General features: G+C 43.3%; 2 protein-coding genes and 1 non-coding gene across 3 annotated transcripts; all 3 read left to right on the forward strand.

Moving 5' to 3' along the window:
- Positions 1 to 13,038: 13,038 nt before the first annotated feature.
- Positions 13,039 to 16,719, forward strand: LOC127780866 (septum-promoting GTP-binding protein 1-like). Its single transcript, XM_052307841.1, has 6 exons — positions 13,039 to 13,941; positions 14,062 to 14,182; positions 14,321 to 14,417; positions 14,533 to 14,572; positions 14,896 to 14,979; positions 16,204 to 16,719. The coding sequence occupies exons 1-6, from the start codon at positions 13,501 to 13,503 to the stop codon at positions 16,366 to 16,368; spliced, it is 948 nt and encodes a 315-aa protein (XP_052163801.1). The 5' UTR covers positions 13,039 to 13,500; the 3' UTR covers positions 16,369 to 16,719.
- Positions 16,720 to 21,134: 4,415 nt separating this feature from the next.
- LOC127780262 (60S ribosomal protein L44-like) lies at positions 21,135 to 22,230 on the forward strand. The gene is made up of 4 exons (XM_052307187.1): positions 21,135 to 21,221; positions 21,387 to 21,566; positions 21,760 to 21,834; positions 21,927 to 22,230. The coding sequence occupies exons 1-4, from the start codon at positions 21,135 to 21,137 to the stop codon at positions 21,984 to 21,986; spliced, it is 402 nt and encodes a 133-aa protein (XP_052163147.1). The 3' UTR covers positions 21,987 to 22,230.
- Positions 21,141 to 21,212, forward strand: LOC127780996 (small nucleolar RNA R66). Its single transcript, XR_008018886.1, has one exon. It is a non-coding gene; the product is annotated as a small nucleolar RNA R66 (small nucleolar RNA).
- Positions 22,231 to 23,333: the final 1,103 nt, after the last annotated feature.

Raw genomic sequence — 23,333 nt, forward strand, 5'->3', positions numbered from 1 at the left:
TCATACCGGTCGGTTGCGTTAATATTCTAGGCTTCATTAGAAGGATATTATTGATCAATAGGATGGAACCATATTAAAACTAGAAAAACTAGATCCTTGGTTTAGAAGACTGAAAGAGAACAACATATGGCTTTTTTTTATACATAGCTAATTTAGTAAGATTAATTGAAAACGCAAAAGGTCGTCAGAAATTTGACTTGAGGGCATATTAAATTTGGGAGATTAGCGAAGCTTAGCTTCATTTGTCAATGTGCGTACATAACTGAAGCAGATATGTCAACCAAAGAGATGGAAAAGTCCAGCAGGATCGAGCAATCAATTTTCAGGTTTAATGGATTATATATTCAGGACATTTTCGTGAGATAGGCGCCAGTTTTGGGGTCTATTTATATATATATATGGTTTCATACATTTCCACTAAATAAGTTAGGTACGGCATTGTTATTTCTCCGAAATAGGCTCTTTCAAAATAGAGCAATTTTACAGTCCTTAAGAAGGTACCATGAGGTACCACTTTTTCTATTGTAAATTTGGTACCTCTTAGTATCTATGTAATATGAGGTACCATGAGGTACCAAATTTTACACTGAATTTTTTTACCTCATGGTACCTCTTCAAGGACCGTAGAATTGCTCATGGTCCTTATCGCTCCCATGTTACCTATTTAAAGAAAGTTAATTTTTCTTAGAAAAATAAGTTATTCTAACCCAAACATGGAATAAACTTTACAGTTCATATTTTTTTCCAAAAAAAATACATGTGAAAATATTCAAACTTGGGTAAAATAAAACCAAACCAAATATACCATTAGAACTGTAGTTAAATAAACTTAAATTACAAATTAAGCACCATGGTTTTAGGCTTGACATTGTGTAGTTTTTGGTGAATGAAAATCTACAAACCTTTCAAGCACCTGAAATACAACAAAATCCCTGAAGAAATAGTTGCAAGAGTTTCCATTTGGAAGAGCCTTGATCGATCCCTCCTACCCACGCACACATCACAGGTCCACAAGACCACAACATACACGGTTTGCGTTATGCCCTGTGCTGCAATGTCACTGTGCAATTAGCTGGACTGATCACGTCTCCCAATAATAAGCCGTACGCCGGCTCTGGCCTAACCAGAACCACACTAGAACAGGATTAGCAACTTTAGCAGCAGCTGCCAATTTGCCACTGACGCCTCTCCCGTCCATCTTTTTCCCCGTGTACCACGTCTACGTCCGTATGCATGCGCGACCATCTCCAGACTCCACAGCTCACGAGATGCCTGCCTTTGCTCCCTGCAGCTGCAGCTGCAGGCCACAATCACAATAGCCCAAGAGTGACACCACCACATGACCGCAACAACAAACTGCAGCCTGCGAAAGGTACCAAAAGCTGCTCGCTCTATCCTATAATATAAGAGATTTTGAGTTTTTATTTACAACGTTTGACCACTCGTCTTATTCAAAATTTTTTAAAATTATTATTTATTTTATTTATGGCTTACTTTATTATCTACAGTACTTTAAGCACAACTTTTCGTTTTTTATATTTAAAAAAAATTGAATAAGACGAGTGATCAAACGTTACTATCAAAAACTAAAAATCTTATACTGTGGGACGGAGGGAGTAGTAGCGAAAAAACAGCGCAGCTTACCATGTCATGCGACCGCGTAATCCGTGTACACGTACGTTGTAGTAATAGCTTAACCGAGAAACGGAGGCGAGCGTGCGCGTGCGGAGTTTAACCGAGAAATGTGGCGCCGATCTATCGCCAGAGAGACCCAAGGCGAAATTAAACGTAACAGCGACGACGCGCCCTGAAACTGAAAGTACGTACGTTGCGTTCCAAGATGCATTTTGCCATGGTCGATCGGAATTTCTTCTCAATTTTGGCTGTGCCTGTCTGTCTCAGCCTCAGGGGGACGCTCAAAAAGGTCACACGGTTTTCTTTTTCCCTTTTTTTTTTCGTTTTGTTTTTTGTTTTCTGGGGGAAGATAAAAAAAAAATGGATGGAATCTTCGGCTAAGGGAAGTTGGTGGGTACCAGAAAAACTAACGCGGTTCTACGTAGCGTAATGCGCAAGGCACTCGGTTCACGGTAATCTGTATTGGGCGCAGCTTAAGAAAATAGGTCCCCTAGGCCATATCGACGATGGGTACATATCATTGTTTAGGTGACAAAACACCGGCGCGTACGAAGCCCCCGTCGGATGGCAGCCAAATAAAAAACTAAAATTAAAAATTACAAACTTAATTATAAGATTCATTTTGAAATATTTTCAACCTAGTTTTTTTTCGTTGGTTTTTAAGTAAAAAAAAGCACGTATTTAAAAGTTTTACCTGTAAATTTAATTTTTATTCTCTAATAAGCCCTTTTGGGTTTATTAGGGAAAAGGCGAAACAACAGGGCCTCGAGACGGCATGGAGAATTCGCGTGTGTCGTCTCGTCGTCCCAGCGGAGACGCTTCCGTTTACCGGTTCGCTCTCGAGGAGGAAAGGGAATTAGCTGGGACGACACGGGTGTTTTTATTACAAACCGTCCTTGCCCGTGTCCGTGAGAAGGGGGAGGAACGACATGCAGGGAGGCGGTACTACTGTCCCGTGGTAGACAATCTGAAATCTGGGTTAATTGTTTATTTGTTCGTTCGTAGCTAGTATATTAGCTCTTTTTCTAAGGGTGTATTTGAAACTAAGAGTACCCTATACCCACACAGTATGGTTATCCGACTGGTTATAGGGTATAACTTATAGAGAAAATTCGATCTATAGCACAGGAAAAAACCCGGTACCAAAAAATAGCAGAACAAATTTTCCACTTCGACTAAAAGCATAGGGCACCAATTTTCTTGCGATTCATAGCACTTCCGTCACATTTGCCATCCAAATATGTGAGTTGATATGAAAAAAAGACTCATTTGCCCCTCTTCCCTCCGCTAGCGCTCTTCTCACTCGGCGACGTTGCCGCGCCCATGTCGCCGACGCTCGGTGAGCTGACGGAGCCGCGCTTCCCGCCCGCCCGCTCGCTCAGCCGCTTCCGATCGGCGCTCGCCACCACGCTTCCCACCGTTGCCCGCGCCAGATCCGTCGCGCCACCGCTGGATTTGTGCGCGTGGGGTGGAGCACCGGCCAGATCCGCATGGGGAGGGAGGCGGTGGAGGAGGAGGTGGAGACGCCGCGCTTCTGGCCCGCCAGATCATGGCCGCCTACTCGGCGGCGGCGGCACCGCCCGAGGTCACGGAGCTGACAGCCCGCCGCCCGCCCGCTCGCGAATCATCCCAACATCCGCCAGCGCGCGCCGCAGCCCGCCTGCATAAGCGGCAGGTCATCGTCCCTGTCGCCGTTGTCGTCATCGCCGGCGTCCCCGTCGTTGTTGTCATCGTCACGTGCAAGCAGCGGCAAGCCAGCGCGGCGTGGCGTCGTGGCGAGGGAGATGCTGTTCTGCGGCACCGAGTACGGCCACCACGGGCCACATCCATCCACGCCGAAGCTAGGGCCGCCCACGTCATCGTCGTTGTCCTCGTCGTCAAGCTGCCGCCGGCGCGGGAGGCTCGCCCTCTATCAGCAGCGCCGAGTGCCAGACGGGGTCCACCTCGCCGTCGGCGGCGACGGCGAGCCACGCGCCCACGTCGTTGAAGAGCGTGTGTAGCTCGCTCGATGGTGGCGGGGAGACGAGGCGGTCGGCGGTCGCCAGGCACGCCGATGGCCGCCATGCCGCCATCCACGAGGGGGCGGAAGAGGAGACCTGGTGGGGAACGTGGGGAACGAAGGGCAAATGTGTCCGACAAAAATTTTCTCCACTCCGATCTAACACCGTTACTTCAAAATGTGACGGAAGTACTATAGGGCGAAGAAAAATCGGTGGCCTATGCTATGGATCGAAAGTGGAAATTTTTTGTGCTATTTTTTGGTACCGCTTTTTTTCCTGTGCTATGGATCGAATTTTCTCTAACTTATATCTATAGAATATGTAACGGATAATGACTTAGGTATTACGTTTCCTTCTATATTATGGAATGGCCTAAAGTCTTGGTTTGATAATATTGTAGAGTAGATTTAGAAAACCGATACCGTATTGGTTAAGGTTTCTATCTTGTAATCATGTCCCCCCCATCCTATATAAGGTGGGCAGGAGACCCTCTAGAGGCATGAGACACAACTAGATCGTCAGATCTATAATACACCCGGCAGATTCAAATCCTCAAACAGGAGTAGGGTATCACCTCTCATTGAGAGAGCCTGAACCTGTCTAAATTCTTTGTCTCCGCATCCATCCATTTTTAAGTCTCGTGCGCTACCCCTTTATATTGCTGAAATATTGTTTCGACACTATGGGTTAGGAGAAGATTGAAAAGACATGTAAAACGAGATAAGTCATTAGCACATGATAATTAATTAAGCATTATTTCTTTTAAATTTCAAAATATATTAATATGATTTTGTTAAAGCAACTGTTTTATAACAAATTTTGAAAAAGAACACCGTTTAACCGTTCAACAAAAGTAGGAGGAAAAACAAGACAAATTTCCTCTCAATTTGTTGCTTCCGAATGTAGTTACTTGCATTTTTTTTTTAGAATGAACAATACTGGAGTACTTGCATTTGAATAAGGACTAGGGCTCTAATAAGTCCATGAGCTTGGACACCGTACCTCTTTATCATAGTAAATCATATCCAGCGCAACACAAAATAGGCTAGGTCCCGCCTCTGCTCATAAGTCTTGACTAGAATGAATGGATGAAATTAACATTCAAGACCAAGATCACAAAGGCAGTCCCTTCTTTAGTCGATTGATGAATATATAATATAAACATCGATGGCACATCTTATAAATACGATAGCAATATGCAGAGAAAGGGGGTACGTACGTACGAGTACGACTTCCAACTTTGTTTCAAAGTCGTCGATGACGACGGCCACTGCCCACTAGCAGGGCCAAGTGGTACACACACATATATCGTTCGTGCATTCGTGCGATATCGCGACCGGGTCCATCCGTGCATTTGCCTCAAAACCCCACACACACAAGCTTCACAGTAACCATGCACAATTGAGCGCATCACTTCAGGGCAGTACGTAGCAACCGGCATAGCCAGAAAGAAGTCACATAGGTTCATCTGTATTCAGTCACTAGCTGAAAGACTAGGCTGAAACAAGGTTCACAATCCCAACGAAAACCGGACTTCTCGAACCGGTTTGCAATACCACAAACCACTCGGTTTTTTCGTTAATTTGTTTTTTTTAAGAAGCTATAAAATTATTCAAATTTTATCAGTTTTTACCGGTTTGCTAACGGTTTTCATGAAAAATGGAAATACTGACCGTGAGTTCTTTTCAGTCCGATAAGAGGCTTTCACAGCACGCATACTTATCGTTTAGCCCCAACCTGCCGCATTAAAGATTTCACGCTATATCTGTCTCTTCTATTACCAAGTGAAGAACGTGAAGCCAAGTAAGACATGTGTTCCTCGTTAGGATTCGCCAGGGCGGGACAAGGAATGGCTCATGTTGCATGTTGGGAGAGGCTTAGCTCCATGTGACGCCCCTATGCCCTGTGCGGGTTGGCAACGATGAGCCATTTGTATTATGAGAAAAGCGGATTTTAGACTTATGACTCCAGTTTATGTGGCACTTTGAGCCCCCCTCGTATGAGTGTCCTATATATTGTGAGTATCCTAAGGCCATTTACAGTGTGTCCCTCCCATGCCGAGCCTCACATACCAGCTAGGCCAAGACCGGTGCTAGACACAAGTTTCAGAGAGTTTTAACCTTAAGTGGGGTCCACAAATAGTATCCCCATTTCTTACTCTCACACCCCTTCCCCTCTCTTTCCCTCTCTCACGCTCGACTTGGCGACCACGGTGCGCTCTCCTCTCCTTTCACCGCGGCGGATGGCCGGGCAGAGTGGTGGAACAAGCGGCGACAGCGCCTGAAAGAACGGCAGCGGGGCGGCCAGATCCAGCCCAACGCTCGCCGGTGCATCACCGCTACTCTCATCTCCCGAAGCAGCAGCTTGGTCGGCAGCGTGGGAGCGTGGGATAGCGAGCTCGGGACGGATCTGGCGACGGGGCGTTCCAAGTGGCGACGAGGAGCTCCTACGGCGAGACTGAGCTCCGACAACGGCGGATCGAGCTCCGACGGCGTAGATCGAGGCTGACAACAAGGGCGGTCTTCTCCGGCGCGGATCTAGCCAACGCGAGCTCGACTAGGGCGACAGTCTCTCTGTCCTCTCTCTCCTCCATATACGCGTCTCTCCTTTCCCTTCTCCACCGCTCCGAGAGATTGGTGAGGAGCGATCGGGTGACCATTGTCATCGCCATCCCCTTCCTTATCGCCAAGGCAGCTCAGGCTGCCGCGTTGTCATCGCCATCCCCTTTCTTATCGCCAAGGCAGCTCAGGCTGCCGCCTCCGCCGCCCATCCTCCGACAGCAACGTAGATTAGACGCTGTTGGATGGCGAGCTCGAGGTCAGCCACTCAGCCACCATTCCCATCTCTCTCCTGCTTTTCGGCCTCGCTTCACCCTTTTCTAACATTTTCTGATGACACCCTTATTACCAACAGAGGACACGCAAACCTGGCAAGGTATGGTCTCCACACCCCTTTCTCTTCCACGTAAGCAATCTATCTACGTGGATGGATAATACCACACGTCACATGTATGTATTGTGAATGGCTTAACGGGACAATTTACCCTGCTGAAACGTGCAGCTACGTGTTTCTGTACCAACTACAGATTTACTTAGAGCAGGTACAATAGCAGGCTATAAGCCAGCTGCAAACATATTTTAAGAAGATAAATGAGGAGAGAGAAGGGCAACGGGCTACAGATTTGTAGCCAGCTGTAGCACGGACTCCAAGACACAGTGTGTGCATGACAGGTGGGACCAGATATTAATAGTGTAGTATGTAACTATTATATGAATGAGCTATTAGATTGGCTATAGATGAATTAGAGTTAGTAGTTGGCTATACTATTGAACTTGCTCTTATCAGAGCAGATCAGATCAGATCCACAGCACATTTGCATCGACAACCGTGAACCCAGTACAAGATTCACCTGCCGGCACAAATTTTTTTCATTTCTCTCTCTCTCTTCTGTTCCGTTTTGTCTGGACATGACAGTTGTACAGTTTGGCTTCTGCATAGAGCATAGTTTAACCGGCCAAACAGATCGATCGATCGATCGGCTCTATCAGGAAGGATGCGTCTTAATTGCTAGCCTGATTGATTAGTTTTCTGATCTGAGGGTGTAATCATCGTGCTAAACTATAATCACCTTGTCTGGCAGATAGCATCGAACAGATTACAGTGATGATCCCACCGTCGCTACGAGGCAACAGAAGAAGCAACCTTTTTTATGTCCACTGTAAGAGACTGAGTAAATCCTAAAACTAATGGTTTCTTCAGGTAATCGGTGACAGTTCACTGGAATATGCGGAAAATATATACCCCAAATGCTAGCTATAGCATCTTTGGATCAAAGGAAACGGCATGAAATCAAAATCAAATTTAAAAAGATTTTTTTCTTTTTTTTAGCGGTTAAAAAGATTTTTTTTATTACACAGTAAATGTGCATATGCACAACACTACACTCATATACCCACAAATGCACCTGGCCCTAACACAAGCTAAAGAGAAGCAAACAAGCGGTGCATCCCTTATCTCACTAGATTCCTATTGAGATTTCTATTGAAAGCCCACTTAAATGTGTGTAATATTCATAAATTTAAATTTAAAAGGATTTCTAATAAAGAGTGTGACTAAGCTAGTTTGTAAGGTTAAATATGTTAGAATTAAAAAGGATGTTTGTGTTTGTTCTAAAATTTATGTACTATGTCGCTAATAGCGGCATCCTAATCCTAAAATTAAAATGTCTCACTCACTGAGAATTGTAAAGAACATAATTTGATTAAACTTGTCAACAAATGTAGCATGTAATTAACAAATAAAAATATAAAAAGAATCAATGCATTTCCTCTAAAAATTCATATACTCCAATTAAAGGGTTCATCCACACCACAGCCAGTAACATTTGATCAAGTTTTGTCCATAAATAGAGGATATTCTCAGTAATATGCAAGTTTATTTGGTACAGCTGCATAGTGGTTACTCAAGCAATCTACAATGTCGCAATTTGTCAGCTTCCTTGGCGCATCGGACATTAGGTCCACCCCTTGTTAAACGAGAAGTACAATGTGTTGATTTCAGAATCGACCGACCCAATGCCAGGCCACCCCTGACAGCCGCCCGGACTCGTCGGTGAATCTGAATATATTTTGGCCAAGTGCACATTGGTAGAGAAAACTGGATGCTTTTATCTACTTAACGAAATCTTCATTAGAGCATGTTCGGTTAATTACATGAGAAATGAATTGAAAGAGATTAAGAGGATTAATTTCACACCTCTTTTTTTTTAACACAGTACAAACGCAGACACTCATAACGCGCGCACACTCACCCCTACGAGCACTTCTGGAAGATTGGGCCGGTATAAATCCACACCTCAATATGCATAGAATAAATCATAAAATAAATTCCACACCTTAGAACAAGGCATTTTTTGAAAAGAAAAAAAAACAGAGGCATATGCCTTAGCACTAGGCGTGCAATTGAATAGTGAATTTAGCTCTTTTAACTCTACCCTACCTCTTGCACCGTCCATTTCTTTGTAAAGAAAACCGCACCGTCCATTTCAAAATATTAAGATTGTCCATGCACATATTAAATTCTGTGCATATAGAATATATCGCCGATCGATTCGATCATCCTCTGGACCATTCATCTAGGCTTCGAATGATCCATCCCATGATTCAATTCGTATATATGCACAGCCCAAACATAATTAAGTAGCCAAGCAGAGTACTCCGGCAATACAAACCGAAATTTCAAACAATCTCACTCGAGCTTTGAATTAATGCCAAATTTATGGCCACGTCCCCTCGAACGATCCGTTGATGTACTGTAATAACTAATCGACCTACACCACACACGTTGATGTACTAGCACCATAATTCCATAAATCTCGATGGTACGCTAGCCAGATGAGAGATCGAGGTCGACGAGACGAGACGATAGTCCTGTTCGTAAAAAATAAATTAAATATTATAAAGTTCAAAAGTTGATTTTTAAAAAAATCCTAGAAAAATGTTGATGAAAAAGTTTTCTTTAGCTGTTTAGAATAGTAAAAAGTGGCCGCACAATATAATCCCTAGTCGGGAGAAACGCCCCCATGATTTTGTAGCTTCCGGCAAACTCCATAAGGTGGTGGGCTAGCCATGCTTAGTTCGAAACCTCATATCTTTTATTTATTTGATATTAGCTCATTCCTTAATATTTGTGTTTTTCCCTAATTAGATAGCTAAAAATAACACGCCAAACTACACAGATGCTATTCCAAGTCACATATTTATATAAGGACAAAATTCACTATGTTTAAATGGCAGAAATTTATGATCCCTCCAATTTATGACCCCAATTTAACATGCACTATACATGTCGATGTACTAGCAACGATATAAATTGTTGCGTGTTTGTTATCATTACCAGACAAAACAGAGAGGCAGGGGGACGTAGTTTTGTGTATGGCTAAGAATCAAAGTTCATATATATTACTAATCTCATATAATTATTTGATGGTTCGAACAATATAAATGGCTTATGTTTATATATAGGTAGAATTATCTGACGATTTGGACAGTTTTATATAGGGAGTAATTTTTAAGTCTTGTGTTTCCATATGGATAAAAACATATTACTATATGAATTGGAGATGGGATATTTACGGTGACTCTAATTTATAGGTTAAGTCCTAGACTTAACATGAACGTTCGTATTTACGATTATTTATTCTTTGAGTGGTAAGACGATGTATCTGTCAACGGCGAAGCATCCATATGACTTTGTCAAAATCGGTCCACTCTTTCGAATATACTCATTTTTTAAGATAATGGAATAAACATTCTGGCCTTTGCTCAATGAGTTATAGCCAATTGTTACAATCTAACACTCAAACAGAGAGTGTAGTCCAAAAACTCAGACACAACAACCATAAATATTTTTTTAAAAAAAGACCAAACCAAGATGATGAGCACACATTTATTCGAGTTTATTTGTCAATCTCCATCTATAGTTTGCAAAAAGTTGTATAACCGCCGTCTCAAGCCTACGACATGCAATCTTCAGAAGCTCTCCATCTTCATCGCACCTTTGAAGTTGTGCTCAAAACTAGAGCCAATATGTTGCCCAAAAAATTACTTGCATATAACTAGCTGGGTGGCCCGCGCAATTGCGCGGCTAGCACCCAAACAAAATTATATATTTTTTTATGATTTTACTTAAAATTTATTAAATAGCTATCTCATTGTCTTAAGAGTTTGAAAGACCAAACCTTATCATCCCCGTGTTTCTAATTATATAGTTTTTTAAAAGCCACACCAGTTACTACCCCTTATGTCATTTCCTTCTTTATTTGTTTGCTCGATCTACCACTATTTCTATTCATTCTCCTTGAACCTTTAAAAATTAGATCTTATAGTTTTAGAGTTTATTTTCACGTTGGGTTTCGTTTTTATAATTTCTAGATGTTCCGTGAAACGTTGCCATTATACTCCTCTATGACCCGTGCACTGTCTCTTCTCTTTATTGTCATTGAGATATTAAAAATCGAACATAATTATCGTTTTGGTTCATTTTTACTTTCTAAAAATCCCACCAAACCGTCAGCGACTTTGCCATTGTACTTCTCTACGGCTCGCCCACTGCCTCCCTTCTTTATTGTCATTGAGATTTTAAAATCGAACATGACTATCATTGTTTTTTTTACTTTTTAGAAGTTCCGAACCTTCAAAAATTGAACCTTGTAGTTTTTAGAGTTTAATGTCTTGGTGGGTTTCATTTTTTATATTTTTAGAAGTCTTGTCAAACGATGCCACTATGCTCCTCTACGGCATATCCGCCACCTACTCTTTATTGTCTTTATTGTCATTGTGATTCTAAAAATCGAACATAACTATCGTTGGAATTCATTTTTCATTTTCTAGAAGTTCCGTCAACCGTCGGCAGCTCTGCAACTATACTCTTTTCCACCCCGCCCGCTCCTTCTCTTTTTTATTGTCATCAAGATTTTAAAAATCGAATATGATTATCAATGGGGTTTATCTTTTTTACCTTCTAGAAGTCCCGGCAATCACCTTGCTCGTTTGCTTTACGGCCTGCCTGTCGTCCCTCCTTTTAATCATCATTAGGATTCTATTTAGTGTTTTATTAATATTTTTTTATGTCGTATCAACCATCACCACTCTACTCATTTACAGGCCTGTTACTTAATTTATCTCGTCATGTGTTTTAGATGGTCTTTTCTTTCAATAGTCTTTATTTTTATCACAAATGTTAGTTATTTATTAATTGTATTCCTAATCGAAATCTTATTTTTCTTTTTCTAATTTTAGAATTTTATTTAAAATTTTAATTAATATCGTATTGTGTTCTTTTAATATACTTTTTTATTTTCAGTTGTTTGAAAGTTGTATTCTTACTTGAACTCTCTTTTACTTTATCTAATTTTGGATATTATTTTGTTTTTTATTCTGAATTTTAATTAATCTCGTATTGGGTTCTTATATGGATTCTTCTTTCAATATTGCTTATTTTTAATTCTGAATTTCAGCTAATTTTAAATTGTATTCCTACTTGAACTCTTCTTTTATTTTTTTTTGCTAATTTCGGTTTTTATTTTTATTTTTATTCCCAATTTTAATTAATCTCGTATTAGGTTCTTATATGGACTCTTATTTTTGATATTCCTTATTTTTAATTCCGAATTTCAGCGATTTTAAAATTGTATTCCTAGTTGGACTATCCTTTTCTTTTCTAATTTTGGATTTTATTTTATTTTTATTTCGAATTTTGATTAATCTCGTATTGGGTTCTTATATGGAAACTTCTTTCAATATTCCTTATTTTTAATTCTGTATTTTAGCTATTTTGTATTTCTACTTGGGCTCTCTCTTTTTTTTTCTAATTTTGGATTTTATTTTATTTTTATTTCGAATTTTGATTAATCTCGTATTGGGTTCTTATATGGAAACTTCTTTCAATATTGCTTATTTTTAATTCCGAATTTGAGTTATTTTTAGATTGTATTTCTACTTGGACTCTCTTTTTTTTTCTAATTTTGGATTTTATTTTATTTTTATTTCGAATTTTGATTAATCTCGTATTGGTTCTTATATGGAAACTTCCTTCAATATTGCTTATTTTTAGTTCCGAATTTGAGCTATTTTTAGATTGTATTTCTACTTGGACTCTTCTTTTCTTTTTTTTTTCTTTTTCTCCGATTAATATGGGAATTTCTAGCCCCCACAGCGAACATGGTGCCTCCTTTCAAAGCTGTTTTAATAATATAATAGATAAATGATGATTTATCAAAAAACCATATCATTTCTAATTTACCACAGAGCCCAACATATAGCAGAAGCTCCAACAAGTATCAGTTTGCTCATCTTTTTATCTACCCTCAAAAGCCAACCATCAAACATTTGAGATATGAAAGTAGGGAGGTATAAACCAAAATAGAACTGTACTATTGTTTATACAAACTTCGTATAATGGCAATAAAAAAAGATGTTGAATGGTCTTATTTTTCATACAGAAACAATATCTCAAATTACTTGTTGCCAATTCGAGAATACTCGTAGGATACGGTGTATATATATATATGCGTTCGTACGAATGAGTGGGTGAGCGTTAGAAGTGTCCGCGTTTGTACCGGGGTTTATAAGAAAATTTTACAGCGAACTGGGTAGTACTAATATTACGGAGTAATCAGCAAAAAGATGGACCTTAGCCGTCGTGTTGGACTCCTCCATGGAAGACGACCCGGAACAGCTAAAACAAGAAAGAACGTAAGAATCGGGGGTCAAAAATAATAAAAAAAGATATTAAGAAAAAAAAAGAAAGAAAAATCCCCAAGGAGACGAAACGTGGACAAAAAATCGCAGCCGTCACGTCCATCTCCGCAAGACCGCGGCGCCAAACGGGTCAACCACCCCCCTCATCCCCCATCCCATTCCCATTTCTCTCGCGCGCACGGCGCCGCGCGCGACGCGAGACGCGACGCAAGCCATCACCAACACAAAAACATGGCGTCCACCACCACCACCTCGCCCACGCGCGCACCCTCCTCCTACCCGTAAACGACACCCACACCGACCCGCCTCCGCCTGCGCGGCGAGAAAACCCAAGAACCCCACGTAGGCAAGGCGAGCACGAGGAGGAGGAAGAGGATTGCAAGACGCTGTCCATCGAAGCATGCCATCCATGGCGCCTCCTCGGCTATAACCAGGCGAGAGAGAGAGAGAGAGGGAGAGACGAGACAGCCAAGAACACGCGCGTGCGCGCGTGCGTGATTCTTAGTTTAGCGCCTTCCCCCCCGCGGCCGATAATAACACGGTGGTGGTGGAGGTGTTCGTCCGTGGCGCGTTCTTTTGTCCCAGGCGTGCATGGCCGAGACGCCATGACGACGACGACGACGGCGACGAACACGGCGACGAACACGGCGGCAGCCATGGAGGTGACCAAGGCGGTGACGCAGCTCTGCGCGCAGGGTGGGGGCGGCGGCGGGAGGAGGAGGGGGAGGGGGAGGCCGGCCGTGCTGCGGCTCGACCTCCGCTGGGGCCGCCTGCTCCGCCTCGCCGTCATCAGCAGGGTCGTCCGCCTCGTCTGGGACCAGCTCCTCGCCTGCTCCTCCTGCGCCGGCGGCGGCGGCGGCCGCTACCGCAGGCTCGGCCCGCCGCCGCAGGGCGTCGCCGCCGGTACCGTCCTCTCCCCGCTCCCCAGGGACGCCGACGACGACCGCGCCGCCGCCGCCGACCGCGACGCGGCCGACGTCGAGGACGTCGTCAGCCTCAAGGTCAGCCTGCTCGGCGATTGCCAGATCGGCAAGACCAGCTTCATGGTAACTTCTCCCATCTCCTCCTCCTCTTTCAACCAAGAAGCAATCATTTCTTCTTGAATTCAGAATAGTCAATCCAGATAGTAAAAAATAAATTAATCTATTGGGTAATTGATTCTGCAGGTTAAGTATGTTGGGGACGACGAGGAGCAGAACGGCTTGCAGATGACGGGCCTGAATCTGATGGACAAGACCTTGGCAGTTCGTGGAGCTCGAATTGCCTTCAGCATTTGGGATGTGGCAGGTAATTTGCACAAGCATGAACTACAAATGCAGGATTATTTTTCCCCCTTTACTTGCATTGGTTGAAGAATCAGATTTTTTTTTTTGGGTGCCTAAACTTGCTTTGTTTGATGAGTTTTTGTTTTGGGATGAAATGCAGGAGACAGCCAGTTCCTCGACCATGTCCCGATCGCGTGTAAGGATGCCGTGGCGATCTTGTACATGTTCGATCTCACGAGCCGGTGCACGCTTAATAAGTTAGTGTTCCGATCAGTCTCACAGCATCATAATCTTGGATCAGATTTTGAGTAATTAGAACTTTCAATATCTGTAGTACTTATTGTTGATTATATTATCTTTTGCTTGATGCAGTGTTATAGATTGGTATGAGAGGGCAAGGAAATGGAATAAGGTTGGTACATTGTTCTTCTATAATCGTGTGGTTTTCATTTTTTCTGGATGTGTTCTTTAGGATTATAGCTGAACCATAGGTAGACTGTGCACTGAAAAATTGTTACAGTATTACAAGTTGCTGCTAAAACAGTAACTAGCGGATGGGTTCCCACAATCCAACATATGTCAGAGCATGCCTGCAGATCACTGTTTCTGAACAATTTAGTAATGCTGATACTTGTTCATATGTTTTTATCGGTGCTCTAGCTGAACAGTGAATAGTGTCCTTGGTTCTTGGTATTGTAGCTGAACAGTTTTTATCTCTCTTTTGTTTTCTGACAGACGGCTATTCCAATCCTAATTGGGACGAAGTTTGATGACTTCGCTCAGCTTCCTCTTGAGATGCAATGGACCATCGTTAACGAGGTACGTTTATTAATAGTTTCTTGCAATCAAAATATTGTTCCCCCTTGCCTTTCTTTGGTTCTTGGATATGCAGCCTTAAGCATCTCCAATGTTTGTTAGCATAGAAAGATGAGACCTTTTCTTGGTTCTGACGATATGGGTTTGGGCTACACATGTTTCTTTTATCTCAAACGCTGCAAATTAACCAGATAGGTCAGAACTTTAATCTTGAATTAGCCTTTTCATGGCTACCAAGTGCTAATAGCAAATCAGAAATATTCGAAAGCCAACCATCCCCTGAAAACTCCCATTTTGAGGTTCAGATTTCAGAAGACTGCTACTGAATCAATTTTTTCTCATCAAAGATTTTAGGCCATGAACACGAAATTTTTTTAGCTTGATCGCATCTGCAATTAATTAAGAATACCTATGTGAAAACGACAAGAGAGCCCAAATCAAACCTGAATCGAGTACAGCATGCTACCAATTATGTTTGTGCAGACCATGCTGACCTGATAGCACCATATATGAATGCCTATTACTATTGCAACATTGAATACAGTGGACCTTGGTTGATCAGGGGGAGCATTCGTTAAGTAGGCCCAAACACGTCTTGTCTTCGTCTTCGTCTCCGGGGAAGGAGGCTCGCCAGTCACCCACTAACAACAGCCGGGATGATCAAGTCAAACGATAGAAAATTTATTAGGCAATGGATATAATTTCTGTTTTGTTTGTGCCCATTTGTTTGCATCTTTGTCCAAACCATACGACGATCATCGATCCCTGTGGGCCTTACAACATACAGAATGTAGATCGATGGTCACTAATCACTCGACATGCTAAAAGCATGGAAAAGCTACATCACAACTAACCGAAAATAACTCCTCGTGCTATTGGGAGCCCTCATGCTTGAAAATGTAGTTGCGTTTCTTTTCAGCCACAGTGAATATCAGTTCACTGAAAAGTTTTTGTAACTAATCCTAGAAACTACTGTTTGACCGGGTTTAATTCTGACAAAGAATTCGAGAACACAAAACCACATGCTTCGCATTTGGTTTTCTGTTGTTAAAAAAACATGTTGTATTCGAAAGAAACTCCTCTGATGTAATGCTCTCTGACATGTGGGTCCACGAGTTATGGGCTCCATATGTCAGTCACTTGAAGTCGGAGGACAGTAAGTTAGAAGATTTGTTTCTGTTGTATTCTTGTTTCTGATGGAGGAATTTTTGTTTTCTGAAATTTCAGGCCAGGGCATACGCGAGAGCGATGAAGGCAACCCTCTTCTTCTCCAGCTCGACGCACAACATCAACGTGAACAAGATCTTCAAGTTCATCACGGCCAAGCTCTTCAACCTGCCGTGGACGGTGGAGCGCAACCTCACCGTCGGCGAGCCCATCATAGACTTCTGAAGACCCTACACCCTTATACTGACAAAATGCTAGGCAAAAAAGAAAACGTACACGAGCCCTTCCTTCCCTCCCCTTCGTCGTCTTCCTCCTGACCTTTCTCTCCCGATAATGGAGGCCGGCCATGGCCATGGCTGAGCAGAGCTGAGCTCTTGCATGTACATATAGGTGAAAAAAAAAGAAAAAGAAAAAGGATCAAGTTGAGTTCGTCGTTGTCGAGGTGTTATCCCTTCCCTTGTGCAGGCAGGGGAAGAAGAGGAAAACCATGAGATGTTGTCTGTAACCCTCGTCACAGTGTATAGTAGAGTAGGAGTTTAACCGATCCACGTAATATAATCCTCACCGTTTTTTTAACACCAGTTTTAGATATGGGTACTCATCGAACCATTCGATCAGTTTAATTTTTTTTTGCGGGGAAACCAATAATTCGATCAGTTCATCTAAAGTCTAAATGAACTAAAATCTACATAGTCCCTCGTTTCAAACTAAGTATATGTCCAGGCCTCCAGGATACTTGTACTACTTCTATCCTAATATAAGAGCATTTTTAGACGTGAGAGAAAAATAAGAAGAGAAAATTACCTAAATGTTCTATATTAAACGAGAGATGATGGAAAGTGCGAGGGTAATTGAGGATAAGATTTTTTTTTTTGACTAATTCACCGGGAGGGAGAGATTCCCCACCTGAATATATTGCGTCAAACGAAATTACACAGGGCAGGCTTTACCTACGCAAGTGCAGGAACCCTGGAGGATAATAGCAAAAAAATACACGGGGAGTAGAGAGGAGAATACAAAAGAGAGGCCACCTTCCCAAAATAACAGCAATTGAAGTTTGCACTTGCAAGAAACCCAACCGAAAACCAGAGCAACCTAAAGCTAACACCCTAGCTCATCAACAACCATATCCTTATGCAAACTTGGAAACGCCAGAGTCCACGCCGGAGGGCCTTTTTGCCACAAGCATGTCAGCTATGGATTAATGGCAACCAAAAGACTGAGGAAGTCATAAACCACCCGCATTAAGCCGTCAAAATCCAACTTAATCTTGTTGCTGCTTGGATCAGTGCCCGCCGACACCATTTGGGGGAAGGAAGCCTCAGAGAAGGGAGGGCCACTGAAGGTTACGGCCATAGAGACCGCCCGCATCGAGTCTTCTTCAATCCGACTATAACAAATTGCTAGCTAGTTCCACGCCCTCCAACGCCCTTTTAGGGAAGGAAGCCTCAAAGGAGGGACGGCCGCCGAACAATGTGGTTGAGGACAATACAAGGAAAAGGGTGGAGACGAAGAGGGAGCTGGACAAAAGATAAGTGGTAGAGGGGGGAATCCTACAGCTGGAAGAACATCAACCGCGTCAACAGGGAAGGCTGCAAGAATAGTAGCTATTCAAGCCAAAGAAAACCGTAGGCACTAACATAAAAGACCTGACCTAATCCATCCATCAAGGAGCATGCCAAAAGGAGATCTAGAGAGAGGGAGAGGCACTAGCGAATCCTAATTGACGGATCAGAGCCAAGCATGTTATGGCAAGGAGCTCGTTGGCTAGCTCAAGGGCGCCTCAAAGAGGAAGGAGGAGGAGGGATGGGGATGGAAGAAGGTGTTGGGCAAGGTCACCGGTCCCGCGGGGGAGGGGGGGTCCGAGGCCAGAGCCTGCCACCGGTGCCACGGATTCGACCAGATCCGGCCGCTAGGAGCGCGGATTTGCACGCCACCAGTCGGGGGCGCCGGGCCTAGCCTTCATCGCAGGCCGGGGGGGACTACAAGGAGCCAAGCCGAGGCCCGTCACCGCCCCCACGGACGACACGTCGCCAGACAGCACCACTGGCGACTGCCTTCCGCGGCCAAGGAGCACGACCGCTCCTTCGCCGGGAACAGCACACCGTCGCCGGGACACACGCTGCGCACCGCCTCCACCACGCCCCATCACGCCACCGCGCACGGCATTGTCGCTCTCCTCCGGCCAGGTCCAGAAGCAGGGTGCCGGATCCAGCCACGGGGGCGCCAGATCCGAAGCTTCGCGCCGCGCCGATGTCAGCCCCCACCCATCACGCGTCACGTCATCATCCTCGCGCTGAGCCGTCGCGTCGCCGAGGAATGGCCTCGCCGCCGCCCTCACAGCTGGCCGCGCGGAACTCCGGTGGCGCGCTCTGGCGGCGGCGAGGGGGGGAGAGGAAGGGAGGGGGCGGCGGGGGCTAGGGTTCACCCCCTGTGCCGCTCGCGCGAGAGGGCGACGCGGGGGTCGTGCCGGCTTCGTACTCTTCCAATTGAGGATAAGATGAACTGATGTGATAAGTAGTATGGGATTGTACTTATTTTAAAACAAAATTTGAATATAAAATCATACTTATTTTAGGAGGATGTAGTATTTGGGACTTGGGAGTAATTTTACTGTTCTTGGTATTAGAAGGTACCATTTCTTTTATATCAAACTTGGTATTTCTCGAGGTATAAAAAACATACGGTTAGGACCGTAACGAGCTGTGTTAGCTGTAGGTTTGCATCTGTTCCCAAGGTGATTTAATTTGAGCAATTGCAAATAGCCTTTTCTTCTTTCACTCGGCAGCTGAATCTTGCTTGGTGGAGTACTCGGGCCGTGCACGTTCATCCACGGGTTTGATTTGACATTGGTCATGAGCGCGTTTTAGTGGACAAAGTGGTGGTTAGCATAGTGAAATTGTCAACGCGAGAAGCAGAAACCAATTGCTGTCGCTGTCGCTGTCGCTGTCGCTGTCGCCGGTACCAATACTGTATGGTGTTCCTGTTCCATCAGAATTCAGTCGAGTGCATGGCAGCTCATTCTTCTGGCCATCACACGATTAATCTCCGACGACGTATGTACGTAGTGGCATGTATAACTGCGAGCATTTAGATTAGTAATTCTCGAATACATTTTCGTAAGGGTTAAGTGGGCATATGTAACGTGTTCACTCCTTGTTACTATCTCTGTTTTCAGATGAGTGACATCATCAGCATAGTCCGCAATACACATTTTATCATCATAACAATTTTACACTATAAAAAACGATTTTTCATGATGTTACCCTATAATTTACGCTAGCGGCCATATACAAAAACCGCCAACAAAAATATAACAATAGGTGAGGGGCTACGGACCACCATGAAAAACCAATTTTTGCTGGTAACCACGCTAAGAGAAACGCCTAAAAAACTACTCTATTTTTCGAGGCGGGCCTCTTAAGTGTCCGCCAACGAAAAATCTCATTTTCACTTGCAGTAGGTAAGGAGGACCGCTGCAAAAAATGTTTTGGGCGAATATATAAATCTACTGTCCCCCACCCCCCACCGCTCCCTTCTCCCTTCCCCCTTCCCCCACCGCGCGGCCCCTCCGCCGCCTCTCTTCCTTCTCTCTCAGTTTCACCTTCTTCCTCCCTTCTCCACCGCCGCCGGCTGCCGTCGCCTCTACCGCCTCTCCGCGGCGGTGGGGCGTGGCCTCCTCCTCTCCGCCGCTAGCCGCCATGAGCTCGGGGCCGGATTCGGCCACTGCGACGACGGCGGAGGCCGGAACTGCCGCCGCGACGACGAGAGAGGCCAGATCCGTCGCCGCGACCGCAACAGGGCCACTAGTCTCTAAAGTCTAAACTATATATTTAAAAAAGCATTACGAATATAACTTTATGAAAGAGAGTTTCTCATAAAAATACCAATATAACTTTTCATATTTTAAATATTTTTACGTCTATTAAATTTTTAAGGTTTCAAGATTTGACTGCACTTATAGGAGATACTACTATAGAAGAATCAACGAGAAACGAATTTTCAAGTTACGATAAACTGGTAGTAGTAAGATTTTGTGAACAAGGATAATGCATATCTGCGTAAAAAAATATATAGTGCAAATCACATATACATTGAAAATCTAGAAACTATTGTCACAAAGAGTAAAATTTTTTACCAACCAAACGGCCACAATGTCGCGCAGGGCTTATCCGGGGCACTACTGCCCATGGGCTGAAAGTGCGGCCACAAGCCCAGAATATCTTGCGGGGCTTAGCCGGGGCACCACGGCCCATGGGCTCTATCTCCCTCACCAGTAAAGCCCTAGCCTCCAAGACCGCACCCGTATAAAGCCGCAGACCTCTCTCTCCTTCTCCTCCCCCGCCGCCGCCGCTCGCCTCCGAAACCCTAGCCGCCCCCTCCCCGCGGCCGCGAAAATGGTACGCTTCTCCCTCCTCCTCCTCCTCCTCCTCCTCCTCCCCTCCGCCGCACGACGGGAAGATCGCACGCGTGCTTGTCCTCGTGCCAGTCCACGGCTCCGCGCGCGCCGTCTTTCTCATGGTCTTTCTCGATTTGTAGGATGCGTTCTTTATTCATGTTGATCTGCCGTAGATGGGGGGATCTTGAGCCGGAGGAATAGCTAGTTTCTTTGATTATGCGTTTTGGGGTCTAGCGGATTTTAACATGAGATGGTTTCTCTTTAGCGACATTTTTTTTTGTTCATGTTGATGTCCACGGTGATTGTTCTAGTTATGTCATTTTTATCTTCAAGACTTAAATGCTTTGAATCGTTGGTGTAGACCAGATTATTGTCGTGAAGATCGACGTATTTTCCGAGCTTACCCTCTGCATGCTGAAAATTTTGTAGTGGATTATATCTAGATTATATGTGTATTGTTGACATTCAATTAGCACTTAAACTTCTGTAGTATAAACATTTTCATCATCTTCCTGTGAGGACATGGGATGAGTTCCTTTTTTTCTCTCTTGTTGTTCTAAAATTGTTCGGTAATCTTGTCTGGCTTTGACTGATGGTCTCCGATGATGGCATGAAATCTTTGAGACCTGACATTCTTGTGATGACAAACATAAGCATATTTCCTGAGGACCCAATTGAGGTTCTAACCATTGGTTTGCTGAATGTGTCTTCACTGTTGAAAAATTTGGACACACATTTGCTTCAAATTATGCACATTTGACTGTTGTTTATAGGCTTGCGATGTCCATTCCACATTCAGTATTTGTTAAGCTGAGTGCTTTTGTTTCAAATTTGTTATGCATAGGTGAACGTTCCCAAGACCAAGAAGACCTACTGCAAGAACAAGGAGTGCAGGAAGCACACCCTTCACAAGGTCACTCAGTACAAGAAGGGTAAGGACAGCCTGTCTGCCCAGGGAAAGCGCCGTTATGACCGTAAGCAGTCAGGATATGGTGGTCAGACCAAGCCTGTTTTCCACAAGAAGGTTCTGTGACAGTTTATATATGATTATGCAGTGTTGTGTGTCTCTGTTCATTAGAAACATATGGTGTCATGATTGATGTAGCAGTGCTATGTGTCTGTACAATGCATGTGGCAATAACCATCACGTAGTTTTAATTGCATGTGGCTTTCAGCTGTGCATTTTTCATGTTATGATACATGGTTCCTGTTTTCAGGCAAAAACCACCAAGAAGATCGTGCTGAAGCTGCAATGCCAAAGCTGCAAGCATTACTCCCAGCACCCCATCAAGGTATTATTTCATTGTCAAGACTCCAGAGCTGAAAATGAATCATTATTTTGCTGGATGTGTTGGATGCTCACTTGCATAATTGTTCTCTGCAGAGGTGCAAGCATTTCGAGATTGGTGGAGACAAGAAGGGCAAGGGAACATCTCTTTTCTAAATTGCTTGCTACCTACTGGATACTAAAGTTGTTGGTCTACTGTGCTTCAATATTTCAATGTTATTAGGAGCTTATTTAAGCAGACCATATCAATGTATTCAAGTATCATCGTCTGACATTTACTCTAGCAAGGATTGGCTTTCTGCTGAATCAACTTTTGTTGCTTAATGCTCGTTGAATCCAATGTGATGCATGTGTTTATATTTTGCAGCAATTTTATCTTACGACAGTTCTATTTCCCTTAGTCCTCAGTATCCCTTTTTTTTTGTTATCTTACCTGCTGTCTTTTGATTAGTAGTTAGCAAACATAGAGCGACCCACTTTAATGACTTCCCGTGACATGAATATGACCTCGAGAGATTAGTCTAGTGAACTTATTCAGACTGAATGTTGTATTGTTAACTGTACTGGCGTTTGGTCAGTATCTTTCGAAACAGATTGAATGTAGGGACGTAATTTTATTGCAAGATAATTCATTTGTTCTTGTGGTTCAGTATCTTGGAAGGTCTTGTGATGTTAGTGAATTCTTTTTGTAGCATTGCAGTACTTGCTCCGTCCTTAATGCATGATTCAATAGGCTACGCAATCTCGTTTGTAGCAATGAATTTTAAAAATTTGGAATTGCTAACTATCGTTTGACAGATTTATGAGCCTTCCATCATTCGTTTTTTTAAGCTGTCAGATGGTTTAAAAATTATAAATTATTATGAACCGAATAAATAGCTTCGAACAAGCTAAGCTATGCTGATGTAGAAAAAAATTAGTTTGAGAACCGTGGTATATTCCAAAGTTCGTAGCTGTCATAAGCCACCCATAAAAAACCGGATGGCAGCAATCACAACTTAGCATTGCTTCTCATGGCAATGTTCATATACTATAAGTGCAGGTTAGTTCAGACTTCAGACACCTGTGGTAATTGTTTTTTATTTTGTTCGTTAGAAGGTGGTTGGATCCATGGATTAAACTTTAGCCTCTGTATTTAGACACTAATTGAGAGTAAATATAGATTACTTACAAAAATAATTAAATAAATGAGAGCTAATTCGCGAGACAAATTTTTTAAGCCTAATTAGTTCATAATAAGAGAATGTTTACTGTAGCATCACATAGGCTAATTATGGATTAATTAGGCTCAATAGATTCGTCTCGCGAATTACTCCAAGATTATGGATAGGTTTTGTTAATAATCTATATTTAATACTTCTAATTAGTATCCAAACATCCAATTTGGAAAGTGCTAAAAAATTTTAGTCCCTTCCAAACACCCCCCTTATTATTTTTATCAAATAGCCACGTAAGCGTCATGTCAATAGCACGTGGGACAAAGACCCCTAGTCAAAGGCGTCA

The sequence above is a fragment of the Oryza glaberrima genome, chromosome 7, assembly GCF_000147395.1.
Source record: "Oryza glaberrima chromosome 7, OglaRS2, whole genome shotgun sequence".
Taxonomy (NCBI): Eukaryota; Viridiplantae; Streptophyta; class Magnoliopsida; order Poales; family Poaceae; genus Oryza; species Oryza glaberrima.

Excerpts from the sequence above, each read along its gene's own strand:
- LOC127780866 (XM_052307841.1), top strand. The coding sequence starts at position 13,501 with ATGACGACGACGACGACGGCGACGAACACGGCGACGAACACGGCGGCA. Across the intron at positions 13,942-14,061 it reads TCGGCAAGACCAGCTTCATG|GTTAAGTATGTTGGGGACGA; the intron begins GTAACTTCTCCC and ends TTGATTCTGCAG. Across the intron at positions 14,183-14,320 it reads CAGCATTTGGGATGTGGCAG|GAGACAGCCAGTTCCTCGAC; the intron begins GTAATTTGCACA and ends GATGAAATGCAG.
- LOC127780262 (XM_052307187.1), top strand. The coding sequence starts at position 21,135 with ATGGTCTCCGATGATGGCATGAAATCTTTGAGACCTGACATTCTTGTG. Across the intron at positions 21,222-21,386 it reads TTCCTGAGGACCCAATTGAG|GTGAACGTTCCCAAGACCAA; the intron begins GTTCTAACCATT and ends TGTTATGCATAG. Across the intron at positions 21,567-21,759 it reads AGCCTGTTTTCCACAAGAAG|GCAAAAACCACCAAGAAGAT; the intron begins GTTCTGTGACAG and ends TCCTGTTTTCAG.